A 19,272-nucleotide genomic window follows, 5' to 3' on the forward strand; every position below is an offset into this window, starting at 1 on the left:
AGGTAATTAATTAATTTTGTAGTTAAAATGTTTTTGTTTTATTTCTAGGTCTTGCAATCATGGGCACGAGCTTTCGTGATCGATAAAACATTCTCAAGGTATAATTTTGGAAGGTTGGGATAGTCTGGTTGGTAGGGCATTGGGCCCATGTCCAAGACGTCATGAGTTCGATCCCCAACAGCCAAAGACTCCCCATGAAATAAATGGTGACTGGTGCTCATTGAATCTGTTGGGTTACGAAGTCCTTCATGTTCCCATAACAAATCAATTTCTCTGGAGGGACTTAATAATAGATTGATCATTCTCTGGTCAAAATTACGATCTATGGATGAAAAAATGGATGTCGAATGGTCTGCCTTATAAACAAACTGTGACATGTGTGTGGCTTCAGTTGTGTTCTTGACCATAAATGGAGTCATTGAAAAACAAAAAAAGGAACCCTCTGCCTTAAAGCTTGCATAGTTTCACCGTGCATGCTTGCTGGTCTTTGGTAACTGACATTAAAAACAACAAAATTATGAACGAATGGGACACTTATCTATGGCTCCATGGATCATAGCATCTTAAAACAGTAATATTAGCACTGGAATTTTAATCTTGCAAGTTATTTTATACCAGGTGTTTTGTAATTGCTACCCTTATTACATATTTTTAAAAACCTTGCCAAAAATTAATTTTAAAAAAGTAAATCATTATGTTTGAGTCCAAGTTACTGAAAATCCTATTATTAAGTCAAAAGTTATTCATGGTGTTTCTTTTTTATTTTGCTCACTGTACATGAAAATCTAATTATTAGATCAAAAGTTATTTAAGTGCTCAAAAGTGTAAAAAAAAATTGGTATATTGTTTAACATTGAAAGAGTGAATTTAGAGCGATGTCCAGAATTATTAAAACACAGTTTAAGCTATACCCATTTTTCAAACATTGCATTTTAAATTATGTCCATTTCATAGATACGCATTTTAATTTTTGTCCTTTTTTTCAAACACAGATTTTAAGTTTCTTTAATTTTTTATGAAAATGAATTTTGATCTTTGTCAAATTTTTTCATCCGCAAATCTTCAGCTATATCATTTTCTAAAACTCGCATTTTGACCAATGTCCAAAATAAAAAGCTTACCAAAAATGTCCTTATCACTAACTCATTTCGTCAATAAATAGTAATTGGTACTAATTTATTAACATATCTTAAATGGTCAACTTCTACTAATTGGAGATTTTATTATTAAATTTACATTTTTGTTAAAGATATTAAACTATAACCAATTCAAATTTACAGAGAGTATAAACGGTATGCAATAATAAATCAAAGCTGCTATTAATATGCAATTGGTTACTCTGCAAATATAACATACACAAAGTTTTAAACTTGAAGCAAAACTATTTGCAAAAGATTCAATAAATTAATGCAAAATCCCTTGAAAATATTTCTTCAAAATTATTAATAAAAGTTTGGCGACGTTGTCGTATCATTTTATACTCTGTATATTATAGAGCAGAGAAATGGTAGATGAAAGTTCTACAAGTTAAATTTAAACAAAAGGTAAAGATTGATTTTTTATCCTTTTAATTTTACATTCTTTGATATTAGTAATTTTCAAATTCATAGAAATTTGGAAGCAAAAATTAGATTTAACTGTTAGAATAATTTTAAAACATCAAACAATTTTAAATAATTTTTTTTCTTACAACAAAATATAAATTGTTAAAATACTTACATTTTAAGACCAGAAGATTCTTTTAATTCTTTATGCATATCGAAAGACAAGTGATCCCAATTCATTGAGGAATCTAAGATACTTTCTAAAGGTCCTTTAGAATCCTCTTTGCAAATATCATCCCAATGACAATACTAAAAATTAATACAATGATGTAAACAATTAATACTGACGCTTAGACACCAATGTCTACACATATTTATATATTAAGCTAATACACTAAAAGTGTTTTTAAACAAAAATTAGAATATGAACCAAAATTTTTTAAGAAAAAAAAAATGACTTTTAAATGTAAAAAACAAGGAAATGATTTTTTAAGCTTTTAAAAAGATTTTTTAGCTTTAGACCTTAAAAAGTAAAATATGAAAAAAATTGTGTTTTAAATAATTTTGTGCATTATTCATTTGACAAATTGCTATTTTAATTTCTAAGTAAATTATGTCGATTGCTCTATAATGATTACGAGATTTTCAATATTTTTCAGACAAATCTATGATATGCATTTTTTGAAAGCTTGTTTTCTAAGAAACAATGAATATTTTGAATTTTTTTTATTGCGACTAATAAGGAAAGTACCCGAAGTGTCGTAACCAATTGATCTAATTTTTTCCTTCTTTAGAAGTTTTTTTTTAATTTTGGAAACCATATTTATATTTATTTTGTCTATTTCAAAATGATTATGAAGTTCAGAGTTCAAAAATGCAAGTAAACAAAATATATAAACCAAATTTATTCATCCTATATACAACAAATATTGTTAACTATAAAAAGTTAATTTAAGCTTTTTTCTTTAATCAGAAACCTTAATATGCGAAACTAAAAAGTTAGATTTAAAACTTGACAAAAAATTATATTGTTTTAAGTAACAAATTTCAAAGTTTCTGCAGAACTCTACATTTTACACACTTTTTTTAAAAAATAATAATTGATTTGTCAAATTAAAATTCAAAAAAGAAATTGATTGAAACTATGTTTGTTTATAAGTATCTTAAATGTGATCTGTCCAACTGTATTATTACTCGTGAGATGGGTAAAATTTCTGTCACTCTTTATTTTATTCATTCTTCATTTATTTATTTGTTTTTATTTATTTGTTTTTTTTTCTTTACCCAATTTTTATAAATCTGCAACCAATGAGAAAAAGGCAAAAAGGAATATAGATAATTTGAAAACTAAAATAACCAACTGAATAAAAAAATTCAGCTTGATTAGCGAGTGCCTTCCTTTTCAAATTATAAATTTTTCCTTAATAGCCAATTAGGAAAATAAATCATGGAATTTTTCTAAAAATTTAAGTCAGTTAAGTTACACTTTTCTTTCCTTATTAGATTAAACAAATTTAACAACTATAACAAAAATACATAAATCTATTTTGATTATTCATTCACTAATTAAATGCCCATAGTGCTTGATTATCAATGAAATACCATTCTAGATATTTTAATATGATTCCTAATGTGAAACTTTGCCACAAATTTATGTTAGTTTTTTAATAAACGCTTATTGAAAGCATAATTCATCGAAGGGAGAAGAGATGTATAAACTAAATAAATATGAATAAAATGTATTTTTATCAATACTTTAAATAAACTTTCATTATAAAATTTATCAAGTAGTTAACCTTTTCACGTGGGAGCAAAAATAAGAAATATAGATCCTCTGGTGGGCTCTTTCTGAGACCGGGGGATGAATTCAAGAAAGGGAACCGCTAATCCCTAAAACAAGTCAAATGATGGGTGTTAAACATCCCCGAGAGTTTTATTCCCCCTCTGTTATTCTAAACACCATTTGCTGTCTTTTACACCACCCCGGTTAGGGATAATAGAAATACCACTGGTGGAGAATTCCCATTTTTTTGTCAACTAAAAAGGCGCGGGAAAACTTCTCTGGTGGTTTTATACAATTCAGCTTAAAAAACTACATTCCAAATGTCACATGTTGACTATTTATAGTGTTTTACAAACAGTCAGAATTAGTGCGGTGTGTCACAATTTTCTCATTTTATTGTTTTAAATTCTATAAAAAACAAATAAACCTAATCACAGTTTTAGAAAACTATTCATTACGCTAGCTATAAAAAAATTATGCACGCATATATATATATATATATATATATACAGTGGAGCATCGTTTATACGACGCCGAAGGGACCACCGAAAAACGTCGTATAAACGATAACGTCGTATAATCGATTTTTACTTCTAAAACTGAAACTAACTCTGTTTTCAATTAATTTTAATGTTTAACGTGTTAATTTACATAAATTTCTAAATTAGACAAAGCAAAACAAACAAATAACCAAAGGAGAAAAATTGCAGTGAGCCATTTGAATGTATGTTAACTTTAATTATATTTTCTTGCTATTATTCTCTACAATGCTTTGAATAGCGAGTTGAAGTTACTGCTTTCTATGATGCAATTTTAAATTTCTAATCTCGGCCAAATCTAATGGCTGAAGCGCACTTGTGCAATTTGCAGGAAAAAAGAGAGCTTTTAGATTTTCCAAAATAATTAGTATCGATGGGTGCGCTGGACATTGGTCGATGAATAGAGCAATTTTTCGTTTTTTCCTCTTCATAACATTGTCTAGTTTTTTCAGTCATCTAGTAAAAATTACGGTCATCATCCAAGCATTCTTGTTGACACCCTTTTCTGCATCATTCATGTTGGCAAATTCCGCCCTTTTTTAAAATACACAATAAAAAATTAAATAAAGAACAAAATCTAAAAATCGACGTATAACCGATTCTGTGCGTCGTATAAACGATATATTTTTACATTAAAATGAATAGGAATGATTTGGGACCACACTAAAACGTCGTATAAATGTAAACGTCGTATAAGTGATCGTCGTATAAACGATGCTCCACTGTATATATATTTGCCGTTTATGACAAATAAAAATAAAGAAAACTAATGATTACAAAGTCAATATCCATATTCTATTCTAAACTATATTAACAATTAAAATCTCCACCATCTGAGTAATTTTATTGAATTTTTTAAATTTCTATTAAATGTTATTTAGAAAGTTTTTTTTTTCATTATTATTATATGTTATGTTAATAAATAGGAAATGTTTTTAAAACTTTTATTAACATTCCTGTTTTGAATAACGAAGATATTGATATTTTAGAAATTATTGTTGTAGGAAAAAGTAATGCTTATTACATTAAATATATACAAAAAATGTATTCTTCGTAGTAAAATATTAGTTGAGGGTCATATTATATGTAATGTTATTAAATAGGAATTTTTTTTAAACTTTTATTAAAATTCTTGCTTTGAATAATGAAGATATTGATATTTTAGAAATTATTGCTGTGGTAAAAAGTAATGTTTATTATATTAAATATATACAAAAAATGCTTTCCTTATTGTAAATTATTACTTAAGGGTCATATTATGTTATGTAAATAATAAGATTTTTTTTTAAACTTTTATTTCGATTTGTTTTGAATAACGAAGATATTGATATTTTGAAATTATTGTTGTAGGAAAAAGTAATGTTTATTATATTAAATAAATACAAAAAATGTATTATTCATAGTAAAATATTAGTTGAGGGTAATATTATGTGTCATGTTAATAAATAGGAAATGTTTTTAAAGCTTTTACTAAAATTCCTGTTTTGAATAACGAATTCCTGTTTTGATAATTGATATTTTGGAAATTATTGTTGTGGTAAAAAGTAATGCTTATTATATTAAATATATACAAAAATGCTTTCTTCATTTTAAATTATTACTTAAGGGACATTGTTATGTAAATAAAAAGAATTTTTTTAAAAACTTTTATTTCAATTCTTGTTTTGAATAACGAAGATATTGATATTTTGAAGTTATTGTTGTAGGAAGAAGTAATGCTTGTTATATTAAATATATACAAAAAATGTATTATTCATAGTAAAATATTAGTTGAGGGTCATATTATATGTTATGTTAATAAATTGGAAATGTTTTTAAAACTTTTATGAAAATAGCTGTTTTGAATAACGAAGATATTGATATTTTGGAAATTATTGTTGTAGGAAAAAGTAATGCTTATTACATTAAATATATACAAAATATGCTTTCTTCATTGTAAATTATTACTTAAGGGTCATATTATATGTTATGTAAATAATAAGATTTTTTTTAAAAATTTTATTTCAATTTGTTTTGAATAACGAAGATATTGATATTTTGAAATTATTGCTGTAGGAAAAAGTAATGTTTATTGCATTAAATATATACAAAAAATGTATTCTTCATAGTAAAATATTAGTTGAGGGTCATATTTTATGCAATGTAAATAAATAGGAATTGCTTTTAAAACTTTTATTTAAAAAAAAAAATTCACAAAAACTGCAGCAATTATAATCAAAATAATATTAATAGCAACATGCAGCAATTATAATCAATATATCCATTAAATATTTTTATAAAACGAAATTAAAACAGAACCTAAAAAAGCTTTATTTATTTGAGTTTCTGTAAAATATATTGCTTTTATATTTTATTTCAATTTGAGAAATTCACTTAAAAAAACGCTTTTCGATTCTGGATATTCCATATTTTTATGTACTTTTGATAATATTCGTGAGAATAAATTTTTAATAAAAAAAATTTTTTTCTTCAAAAAATGACCTACAGCTTGAACAAAAAAAATGTATACAAAAAAAAGCAACTTTGAAACTGACTAAAAAAGACTTAAGAAAACAGCATACAAACAAGCAAGTACGCAAACTTGGAATAGATGTTTGAAGGTAGGTGGGAAAGTAAAGAAACTTTTCTCCCCTTAACTTAAAAAGGGGAGACCTCTCGTATAGACTAAAACAATAAAACACACCCCCCTGTAATTTGATCCTCTGTCTTAACTGCAGTGGAGTTTCCTTCCCCTATTCCTACGCTGAAAGTGTCACATGCCCACCAGTGGAACCCAAGATCAGATGTGACAACTGCTGTCCCAGCCCCCTGGAAAAGGTTAATTTAAACAATTTTTTTTTTTAATAATTTTGGCCTATATGTGAAATTTTAGAGAAAAACTATACCTATATAGTACTTACTATACCTTATATTTAACTTCTGTTTACATTTATTCCGTTTACATTTATTAACTTTATTTTAACTAAACTGATTTATTAAAGAGACTTTACAAAACCCAGTCTTTATAAAATGAATCAATTCTTTTTACATTAAAGAATGTCAATAATTTTATTATAGAAAGAAAGTTTAGGATTTGGATTGTGTTACTATTATAAGCTGTACTAATAACAAAAAAATTTGTGTGTATTTTTTTTCATGAAAATTAAACCTTATAAAATATTTATAACAAATGCACCTTTGTATACAATTACAATTTTAAACAATGATTGGAGGTATTTTCTGATTGTAAATTTCTCTGTCTCTTAGAAGATAAAAGATGACAGCTTATTGCGACAAAATTCCTTGATTTGAAAAATATCTTGATTTGGCAAATAATGCACATTAAAATTAATAAATATATGCTCCTCCATATTGGAGAGCCCAAAATATTTTAAACACGGAGAAAAGTGTACCAAACTACATAATGCCTAATATGAAAAATCTTACAAGCTAATGATGGGAATTGCTCATATTAATATGAAATCTCAATGGTTTGAGAGAAAGATCTTAAATATTTTATTTAATTGCTGTTAACTCCTCAAACTTATATGATTGCAACTTAAAATCTTGTTTTATCAAAAATAAGAGAAGATAAAGTTTATTAAAAGTTTTGCTAGTTTTGTTACAGTTAAGTTGCTAGTTTTGTTACATGAAAAAAAATTTCGTGTTTTTTTTTTTTTTTTTTTTTAAATGACTGAGCCTAATTTGCTCCAGCATGCAACTTGCCTCTTCAGTCAAATCAATGGATCGAATTCAAAAATACACTCCATTTTACATGTAAAAATAACAAAAGAAAAAAACTGGAGAAAAATAATTATATATATTAGTGATGATAAAATGGAGGAAATTAATAAGTAAAAAGAGACAGAACCATTGATAAATATGATAAAGACATTTTAAGCTATATTACTTTAACTGCTTATTTTAGCGCTAAAATACAACATAAATAAATAGTAGATAATTTTTTAAAAACTTATTATTTCTGTTTTTTATACCTTTCTCACTATATAATTGCTCTAAAATATTTTAACTGATCAACATTTTCAAAATATAATCTTTTATTTTTAGCGGCAGTAAGTTTGGTACTTTGTTTGTTATTGCCATGAATTTTGTCTTTTTTTTCTTTGACCATTTGGCCATCTTTTCACCTCAATCCATATTAGTCAAAATATTTACAATTGACAGAAAACTAATAATTAGAAAAAAACTCAATAAACTTAAATCAATATTTGAAATCTTTGTAAAAAGAACCATTTTAATTTTCAAAATCGAACTTTTCTATGCCTTTATGAAACACACAATTTTTATAGGAATTTAAGCTTGAGAACCTAATTTTGTACAGAAATTCTGAAATAAGCATATTTTAAAATAATTGTGAATTTGATTTTATAATGTTGTGAGCATTTATATGTTAAAAAACCAGTTTTCTATAATATTTTGTCTCAAAGTGCATAGATAACAGGTCAGTTTTATCACATTTAAAACAATACAAACCTGACTAGATGAGTTAAGGTTATCACTCCAAGAATCTCCCTTTTCCTTACAATCAATGTCAGCAATAGAAGATTTATCCCTGGATTTCATACATTTATCAAGAGGTAAAATTGGTTCCTTTTTTATGTGCAATTTTGATCGATCCTCTTTTTCTTGCTTGATTTCTTGTTTAACAGGGACTGCAGATGATACAGACGTTTTAAGTCTTTTTGAGTCATGCATCACAGAATCTTTCTTTTCTTTTGAGGACTAAAACAATTTACAATTTAAAATATGTTTAAATTTCCCGTTAACATAAATCAAAAGATAAAAATATATTTTAAATTACAATTTCAGAAATAAAATATTTCTTGGTGAATTTTTTACATTTTAAAACCTGAATGCATTGGGAAACTAGACACATGAAATTATAGTTTAAATTATACTCCTGTGATTTCTAATATTGATTCGAAGATTTTTTCAATGCTTCATCTATATACTGCATAAAAAAAAATTTTAAAAATTAGTAATGGCATTCATTGAATTCAGCTGAACAAACAGTTTGATATTGCACAGATTCTGCACAATATTTAAACATTATTTTCTTAATATTTTATTTTGCTGACAATAAAGTGACTTAAAAAATTAGTTATTTTAGCTAAGTTGAAAAGTGTTGCTTATTTTTACTCTGAATTTAATTCATAGCAGTTTGAGTGAATTTCTTTGATACAAAATAATACTTTGATACGGTATAAAATCAGTGGCAGCTTATGAGTTATAAAAAAGAGGGCATACATTGAGGAGTCACACCCACAAAAAAAGAATACATGAAGAGTGGATAAATGTAAATTTAATAAGCCCCGACATAATAAATTGATAGGATGTTTCAAATGTAATAATAATTTTATCAAATTAATATCATATTTTAATTCTTGATTTTGCATTAAATTAAAAAAGTAAACTTTAAACTCAAAGTTGTGATTCAAAAAAATATTCATAATAGTATGAATTTAAAAACAGCCATTAACTTATTAAGTTAAATAGGGTAAAATAAATAAACACTGGTAACAAGCAGAGATTTCTGAGAATTAAAGAGTCTTGGATTTAATTTGTTTTCTTATGATCAACTAAATAATTAATATGCTGCCTATATATTTAATTTCTACTTTTACAAATGTGTTGAATTTCTATTTATTGAATAATAAAGCGGGAATATAAAGAAGGATTACATACAAAACACCCTGTATATAATCTTATTTTGATAGCTTATAAATGCAAACATAGTATTTGAAATAGAATTTAAAAAGAACACCCGCGTAAAATAGGAAAAAAATTACAAATTTTTGCTCATCTTGGTAGTATTTACAGTCAAAAGAATTTCCTTCCCCAACCCAAAAAAATTTTAATTTATGAAACTGACAACTGGATATAAATTGGGGGGCAATTATTGAATTTGTTATTAGAAAATGTTTTCAAAGAGTTATACATAAATGACTATACATGCATTTAGTTTCTGGGAATTTTTTAATTAACTAATTAACTACTTCAAATGTAATTAAAAAAATGATAAATGTAAATAGTACAGATACATATGTTTTTGTTTGCTGTGCCCACAATGCTTGTCAATTAATAAATTTGCTTAAGAAAAATACATTGTTTTTTAGCAATCCTAGTAGTGTTCCTCCCTCAAATAACACTGGCATTAATTTATGCATTATTATATAAGTATTTAATAATATGTACTTTTGAGCTTCTCTGGCTACACAATGAATTTAAGCTGCTTGCACTATCACATCGTTCTAATGGCCTTGGTTTTCCTCCACCATCATTTTGAGTAGCAGCTGATTCAACTTTAATCCCACTGATTTGCCTACATAAGAAAGATGAGAAAGTTAAAAATAAAAAACATTTTGGAACAACAGTGAAACCTCCTGTTATGAGCACTCCTACAAAACGAATGCCTCTCATTATGGACATACTCTTAATTCCCTGTGAATCTTCTATGAACAAACTATTATGTAAATCCTCCACAAATCAGACACTCCCGTAACTGGATACGGACAATCACTCATGCCATGAAACGCTTTCTATCTCTACATGCCAAACTATTTTTCTAAATTTGAATAAAAAAAACTGTTTCTACTTCAAAATCTATGGGAAAAAATATGCAACTTTCCACCATTCTTAAAGCTTGTAATTTTTTTTAACCTTATCCACAACTAAAAATATTAAGCTATTTCCCTACCAAAAAATCGATTATTCTCTTTTCATCTTCCTTTATCTTTGCAAAGAAAGGAGAGGAAATGATACTGCTCATGTGAAATATTTCAGACAGGGGCATCTTTTGATCTTTTTATCTAGAAGATCCTCCCTGTGAGACGCCACAAGCTGATATGATGCCTTAAATGCACTCAATTTTTCATCCCCACTAAAAATTCCTTTATACTTAGTATCAATTTAAAGTCTATATTTAACACAGGACTATATTTAAGACTACATTAACAGTTAAGAAAGAGAACAGAAATCTAGTCATTGAGGTGCTCATAGAAATGAAACATTTATTTAGACATTTGACAGATGGTCAATTTTGGATATGACAATTCTATAGAGCCTTCTGCTTCACAGATATGCATTGCAGCTTTATTTTTTTCTGTGCATAATGGGAGGTTTACTTACTATCATGTTTCCTTTCAAGTGATGGGAGAGGTGTTAGGGGGTGTAAACCTAATAATCAAACCCTCTGAGGAAGTGACATAGGACTCAAAGCGCCTATTTAGTGTCATAAGACTAATTTAAATGTCTTTGTATATAGGAAAAACATTCTCATTTTTCTGTAGCTACATCTAAAATTATCCAATGTTTTCATACCTTTTTGTATTGAAAAGGTATTTTTTTTTTAAATTTAAATAAATATCATTGTAAATAGTTAGTGTAGATTATTTAACTTTCTCTACATCATTGCAATTATTCTATAAACAAATTACGAAGTTAAACTTCGTCATTTGTGTACTTTTCCTATAAACGGACAATTCTCGTAAGCAGATAATTTTATCGCTCCCAAGAGTGTCCGTTTAGCCGAGGTTTCACTGTATTTAAATATAAACTTGCACTATTACGACATTTACAATCTTTTACATAACCTTATAAATGTAATAGATATTTCCCTTATAAGGGTTTCTTTGTCTGCCTTTTAAAATATGTTTTATTGACACTTTACTTAAAATATAAATTTTTTATAAAATATTTATTAAATATAAATATTTTTAAGTTTAAATGAACTTACTCTTTTGATTTTCTCTCTTCTGTTGATCGAGAAGTTAGCTTGGGTTTCTTTTTCAACAACTGTTTACTATCCTCTTCAGACTTTCTCTTTTTAGGAAGCTTATTTTCAACATCACAGATTACTTTGTCAGAAACTTTAGCACTACTTTTATTTACACTGGAAGCATTTTTTGATGCACTCTCAGACACTGGTTTAGAAGTATTATCTTTTTTAGTGTTAGATAATTTCTTTTTACAATTCTTAGAAGCCTGAACTGTCCGAGGCTTATCTTTAAAGTCTTTAGATTGCGAACATTTGCTCGAAATATTTTTTGAAGATTTTTCTGAAGGCAGATCCTTCTTTTGTTTAACATCTTCCACTGAACTCACAGAGTGATTTTTAGAAGTTAATCTAGTATCAGGCTCTTGAATTAGATGTAAAACGCTAGGAATTCGTAGCAATTTACTCAAAGGAATGCACACCATGATTTTTTTCTGGTTGCCTAATTCAGATGTTGATGCAATTGGAGGTGATTCATGAGGAATGGGAGAGAGTATTTGCAAAGGAGGATCAATAGAAATTGGAAGATTCTCAACATGAGATTTTGATTTGACTAACTTTTTCTGGGGCTTTTTGTTCGTGGCACTACTTGATTTAGGGGTAGATGTTTCCACTTGAGATACACTTGAAGAGGAAGAGTGTTCAGCACCTTGTTTAGGGGTAGTTGGAGGTTCACTTTGACTGAGACTTGAAGCCCGCTCACTACAACGAGCAGATCTTCTTAATTTTTCACCAGCTTTTGCTTTATTTGTTGCTTTAGAATTGCTCTTTACAGCATTCTTAGCAGTGGGGAGATTTGAATTCGTTAGTTTATCAACTGTGTCAGAATGCTTTTTGATTTCTGAAGCTTGCAGATCGTCTGGACTAGGAGAAGGAGAACGTAAACTAGATAAATTAGTATCATTAATAGATGTAGGACTCTGAAGGAAATTTTCAACAACAAATTTTTTCTTCTTATTTTTCAGATCTGCCTTTTTCGCATCAGTATTTGTCTTAGATGTTGCTTTAGTGGCTTTAACCTTTTGTTTCAAACTGGCTTTTGTTGGTTTCTTAGGGCTGCTTGAAGGCTTTTGCACAGTTTTGTTCTTTTCAGGACTAGGAACCTCTTTCTGCTTTATTGCTGGTTTTGAGCGTTTTTTAGGTGGCTCCTTAATTGGTTCAGTTTTTGCAGGAGATGGAGAAGCTGATATTTTTTCAGTTGATTTTCTACAAGCTCTCGGATGTTTAAACTTGGCAATTGGAGGTGAATTCGCTTCATCATTTTGGTTATTGTTAGTGGCCTTTTTTAGATTAGCAGGTTTATTTTTCTTCGTAGAAGTCACACCTTTTTGACGAGTTTTAATTGAGTAATTTTCACTTGAGGATTCAGGAGCATCAGATGTAGGAGTAGATGATTTAGCTTCTGAATAAGAAGTATCTTTCTCAGAACTAGACTTACTAGTATCTTTTGACTCCACTTTATCATCTGTGGATGAATGATTTAATGGAGATGAACCTACTTCTGAACTCAAGATATCAGAAGATGTGTCTACAGCAGCATTTTCTTTATTTTCATCACAGGAAATAGGTGTGCTTGATAATAGAGTTTTATTTTCATTTGATGTATCGAGAACAGAATCCGATGATTTTGGTTCAACGGAGGGCTCTGACTTCGAATCATTTAAACTAGAACTATTCTTGCCTCCTTCAGATAAATCCTTCAATGGGCTGGTAGGAGAAGGTGGCGTTCGAGGACCAACAACAGGATGAGCTGGGGAACGTATGGGACTTAAAATCTCACTTTTGGCAGTTACAGGTGTATCAGCAACAATAAAACCACTCAGAGGTTGTGAAACAGGACTGAAAAAAAAGACAATTCGCAATTTAATATAAAAAAAATTTTAATACATGCTATCTGATGGTAAAATAATATTTCATTTATAAATTAAACATTTCACTTTTTTATTAGGCTTAAATGGTACACTTACGGACTGAAGTTGTCTTTAGCAGTTAGAGCACAAACATTACTAACAGGTTTTGCACTATTCAGTTGTTTTTGCATTTCAAGACTTCGGAATGCCGGAGAATGATTTCTTCTAGATTCATCAACAAAATTGGACAAGCCCCATTTCTAAGACAGAAAAGTATATTTAATGTAATAATTATAGGAGTCAATAAATAACATTTAAGATATATGAAAATTTGATAACCATAATCTGGAAATTAATAAACTAATGAAAGTCAAAATGTCCTTAAAATAAAATTAATTTCTTATAATCAAACAAGTACTTAACCTATGTTATTTTCTTAAACATTTGTCTTGGTTGACAGGAGAGAAAAAAAGGCACCTTATTATTTTTTTAATGGGAGAAGTTAGCCTTAAGTACAAAAATGCAAATGGCATCAAAATCCAGACAATACTGGTGATATATACAGTGTTTAGTTAGAATACAATGAACAAGAATTTTGATACATCATTATTGCCTTAATGAGATTTTGTGGATGCAATATTTGGTACAGCTGAAATTATAACTTGCAAAAATTTGGCACATGGGATAATGTTTACATTAAGATTTATCACAGTTAATAGTGATAGTTTTTAGGAATAAAAATTTTAGTTGATTAAATAATGAAATGATTTTTTTTTAATAAAAAAAATGGAAAAATGCTGTTATGACAACCAATGTGTAATATTGTAATAAATTTTCCAATATTACACATTGATTGCCATATTTGGACTGATTCTATTGATTTCTGAATATATTTTTGATGAACAATTTTAAAAATATTCTGGGATGCATTAAAACAAAATACCATTTAAAGAAAAATACTTTTTAAAAAATACTTTGAAAGCTTAATATATGAGTACAAGAGAATTTTGGTGCTTTTTAATTTGTAATTTAAAATGAATCTTTAAAATAGCAAAAAGGCCATTATACCACTAAAACTTCTTATATGACTCTAAAAGGTAAATAGTCAAAGCTCTGAAAAAAGTAAATCATTTGTTTGCGGAATTTCAGCATTTTTAATTATGATTCTTACATTGAATAAGGAAAAATCCAAGTGGAAATTTAATACAATCGAACCTGTTTATCTCGAATCTCATGGGAATGGCTAAAAATTTGAGATTAAGAGGTTTCAAGATATACAGGTACTTTAGAAAATTTAATTAAGAAATTCTAATACAAGTGCTTCAAATGTTTTAAAAAAAATAGGCATTTCTGTAAATTAATTATACCTCATACATAAATTTACATAGAATTTTTTAACATACATTTAACACTGAAAATAATTTTTCAAATATTTTTGACCTATAATCTTATTTGTTTCGACTATTCTCTTAAGGTTAGAAAGTAAGGTTACAAATCCCTCATAACCAACATTTTTCCGGGATTCAAGAATAGTCTATTTAGAATTCTACTGCTTTTTCTACATCTCTTGCATTCACTTTTGGTTCATCAATATGATCTTCAGCTTCTTCCTTTTCATCTGGGTATTCCTTTTACATTATCTATGATTTTCGCATGTTGCCAGGCAGTTGACCACTTGTAAAAATCTTCAAAATCAATGTCAACACTAAATCCAGATTTTATTGCTTTCCATTCTGTCAAATCTGGCACTGCATTTTCAGCGTCAACAGTTTCTTCTTCTTTACTGATGCCTTCACCCTCTTGTTCATCATCTTCACAGCTATTCTTAAAACCAGCTTTTTAAAACCATTTTGGATAGTTTTTAGACACATTTCTCCAGGCAAAACAGTAATTCTGATAGCATCTAACATCTTTATTTTTGGAAGAGAACTTTTTTCACCGATGGCATCTACAAGTTTGTGTACCAACGGTTTTCTATAGTTCACTTTAAAATTCTTAATTATCCTTTGATTCATTGGTTGCAATTTTAAGGTGAAAATGAATTTCTCTTCTTAGCTTTCTTATCTATGTTGAAAAGCTAACCCCTGGTGGTCACTACTCATTAACCCCTCACTTACTGCCAGAATCATTGTATTCCTTTCTAAGTCTAAGGAAGTGCAGGGATAGTGATTGAAATTCCAAGAAACACCCCTCAACTTGTTCATCCCTACTTCTTGTGGGTTCCTGAAATTCATCTCTGTCTGCAAGTTCTACTGATAAAGAAAGTTTTAACATCTGTGCTCTATTATTAGAAATTTGAGGAACGGAAGTTTGGAAAAAAAATTCGACATCAATATGGAAAATACATTGATTTTATACAGTAAATGTAGGAGATTTTAGAAATTTTGAGGTATAGAGGTATTTGAGATAAAGAGGTTTGAGATAAACAGCTTCAACTCTATAACATTGGAATATTATTAAATTCTTAAAAACATAATTAACCAAATGTTTTGGCTATCATCATCAGCAAATTTTGAAATTCTTTTTTAAATATGGCACCTAAATTGAAAAATATTGAATAATCATCATGAAAGTTAAAGAATTTTTTTCTGACGGATTTAGAACTCTAATAGCAAGCATGGTTCAAGGCATATAATATAATTTGCTTCATAAATTATAAAAGTGAAAAGAAGTCTACATGTTCAAGCACTCAAAAATAGACACCCATTCTCAAAACTCCCCAGGAGTGAATGAGGAAAACAAAGCAGGATTTGAAATAGAAAACGTAGAGCTGCCAACAAGAAAAACTGAAAGTAAATAAAGATGAAAAACAAAGAAAGAAAACCCATGGTAACCAAGAGGCAATTCATGACAGGCTGCATTTCCAGGAACTATGGAGAGGTTGTGAGAAACTCTTGTTGTTTATTAGGAAAGCGGCATTCATGTGAATCAAACAAGATCCCTGAGCATCAAAATGAGCTGATGTGACAAACGTCGTAAGAATTGAGGCATTATTGAAATGAAATTCATACAAAGCAATTAAAGTAATAAGCTAATTTATTAATTATCAATAAGTTAATTATTTTTTTACCATGGACGACGTATCTTCATCAGAGGACTCACTAGAAGAATCTGAATTATTTGATTCTGAGCTATCATCATCTGAATCACTGTCTCCGCTCTCTGAGCTAGATGATGAAGCGGAATTTGTTTCCATATTTGTGCTGCTTACTGGGGCAGATGGAGAAGTACTGTTTACTGTTACTGGATTGCTTGGAGCAGCTCTAAAATATGCATAACAGTGTAAATAGGCATAATCACGATCACATAAGTGATAAAAATGACTAAAATAAATCCTACTAAGAAAAAAAGATTGTAACATAAAGCTAAGGACATTTAAGCTTATTTTCTGCTTTACTTTCAAGCATATACTTTACTTTTTTTTAAAAAATGAACTATAATTTAATCATCTTAAAAGCTGACAAACAGTTTGAAATAATCAAGTATATTTCTGGTAAATTAAAATTTAGTTTTGTAGCATATCATTCATAACAGGAAATGAATATACAGGACAATACTTTTATTGTTTATATTTGGATACTCAAAATATAACATTTAAAGCAACTATTTTTATAACTATTATACCACTATTAAAAAATGTTTAAGCAAGAATAAATTTATGTTAAATACTAAATTTTATATGGTATATGTAATACATTTTCTTATTTTCAAAATTAAAGAAATTGCAATAGGTTGGTACATTTAGTATATGAAATAATGAAAGTACAGTGCAACAATTATATAAAATAATAGAAGTATATGAAGCATGCACATCACAAATAAAAAACATATATTAATGCTTACAGGTATTCTGAAGTATCTTCTTTTTTGTCTGGCACCTATAAGGAGATGTAAATTGTATCACGCATATAAAAAATTATACAGAATTGGATATAAAATGATTATAGAAAATTCATTATTGCATTGTTTATACCAAATGTTACTATTCAATCTAAATTCAACAAAATAAACATTACTAGAAATATAATTTAGTTTATTTTTGTTAAATTTAGAGTCACTATAAATAGTTAGGTGCAAATTTGTTAAAAAATAACTTAACAAAATTATACACCTACATTAAAAGACACTTAAACAACAGAACAGAGTGATATAATAACTAATTTAAGAGTTAAAGAGATAAAATCACTGTTTCACATGAGCTGACTGTAAGAATCTAGCTCAGACTAATAAAGCTTATTAAACTATTAAAAAAACTTTAAGGTAAAAAAAAAGCAGTTAAAATGAAAATAATAAGAATAATGCCTTTATATGGGTACAATTACAATAAAATAGATTGCAAGAATTGACCATATATTGGGTGGTATATAATTACCACCCTTATTCTTATTTATATATTTTTAGAACACTTGACAAAAATATTTCTTTTAAAAAAATATACACATTAGTTAACACAAATTAATATATTGAAATGAAGAGAAAAACAAAACTGACATGGAAATCTAATGAATAATTGTTAATTAACTTAAAAACCTCAGAACAAGTATGATTGCTGAATAAAACTTGAAGGTATTTCTAATTATACCTTTCAACTCCTTTTTGTTTTTCTGGTAACTAAACAGGATTTAATGTTTTTAAAATTAATATTACTTTAATCAATAATGAATTATCATATTTATGGAATATTTCTCTTTAACCTCTCTTAAATATTATTTCACCACTCTTAATTTGTATAAATTTTTTACTTCATTGTTTATATTGATTTTAAAATTAAAGGGGTTAAAAGGGACTTGAACTGTCATTGGGAAGGACTGGGGTTCAATCTTCAGTGGTGGCTTGAAGCCTACCCATCTTCAGATTAATGAGTACCAGCTAGTCAGAGAAGTAAAGATCACCTGCTTGTAATACTGGCCCCATTATCACAATCATGCCATTGTTCACGCAATTGCGAACCCTTACCCTCCCTGACTTATGGAGCCATGAACTGACCCACAGCAGGCTGTTGTGGGAATACTTTGATTAAAATTATACATTAAGGGCAGTAGTTAAAGAACACCCTATATATTTATGGAGAACAGATTAATTGAATACCTTCCTGGTATAATTTTCAGCTCTTTTGATGCATGACAATGTTATATGTACCTCTGCAAAAATTTAAGAAATTCAACTGATAGTACAAATCAACCAAAAAGTATTGTTGCCAAGCTTTTGGAAATTAATTATTTTGTCCTCCCAAAGCAAACATTAATTCTAAAATCTGAATAACTACTCAGCATAGTTATAATTAAGATAAAAAGTTTTCAGAAAATTATTCATTTATTAAGACATAGCACAATTGTGCATAAAAATTATTATATTTCGTGATAAAAACAAAAGTTACACACAATCAACTTTTCAGTTATTATGTAAAGTTCCAAATGATAACAATAATTGCCATCAGGCATGGCATTTAAGCAGTGGGGATAAAATTCAATAAAAAACATAAAATGGAACCATAAAAAAATATTTTATGCTTGCAGTTACATTATACATCAACCTTGTATAAAGGACATTGTTATGTACCTACCTTGTTGCATTGTTATTATATGGTATTAATGCAACTTTTAAAAATTAAAAGACCTCAAACAGCTCTGGGTGTGCTCATGTGTTAGTCTAGGTGGGACCTCTCTCACTGACTATGCATAATTTTAGGTGAACACTTTCCTTTCTTCTTAAGATTATGGTATTGCTAAGAATACTCTCATCCTCTCACCACAAAGTCTGCAGAGCGTTCATTTCCCTAGTT

At 28.1% G+C, this 19,272-nt stretch overlaps 1 protein-coding gene across 2 annotated transcripts in view; it reads right to left on the bottom strand.

The window, feature by feature from the left end:
* The window catches only part of LOC107445938 (uncharacterized), a 91,492-nt gene that overhangs the window by 13,346 nt on the left and 58,874 nt on the right, over window positions 1-19,272 (bottom strand). For both annotated transcript variants that reach the window (XM_071187805.1, XM_016060448.3), the window contains exons 3-9: window positions 17,334-17,368; window positions 16,561-16,753; window positions 13,608-13,750; window positions 11,602-13,479; window positions 10,062-10,188; window positions 8,340-8,588; window positions 1,720-1,853 (exon numbers count right to left, since the gene is read on the bottom strand). In XM_071187805.1, the coding sequence (XP_071043906.1) occupies window positions 1,720-1,853; window positions 8,340-8,588; window positions 10,062-10,188; window positions 11,602-13,479; window positions 13,608-13,750; window positions 16,561-16,753; window positions 17,334-17,368 (2,759 nt within the window). The remainder of the gene's footprint in view (window positions 1-1,719; window positions 1,854-8,339; window positions 8,589-10,061; window positions 10,189-11,601; window positions 13,480-13,607; window positions 13,751-16,560; window positions 16,754-17,333; window positions 17,369-19,272) is intronic.

The sequence above is a fragment of the Parasteatoda tepidariorum genome, chromosome X1, assembly GCF_043381705.1.
Source record: "Parasteatoda tepidariorum isolate YZ-2023 chromosome X1, CAS_Ptep_4.0, whole genome shotgun sequence".
NCBI classification, from domain to species: domain Eukaryota; kingdom Metazoa; phylum Arthropoda; class Arachnida; order Araneae; family Theridiidae; genus Parasteatoda; species Parasteatoda tepidariorum.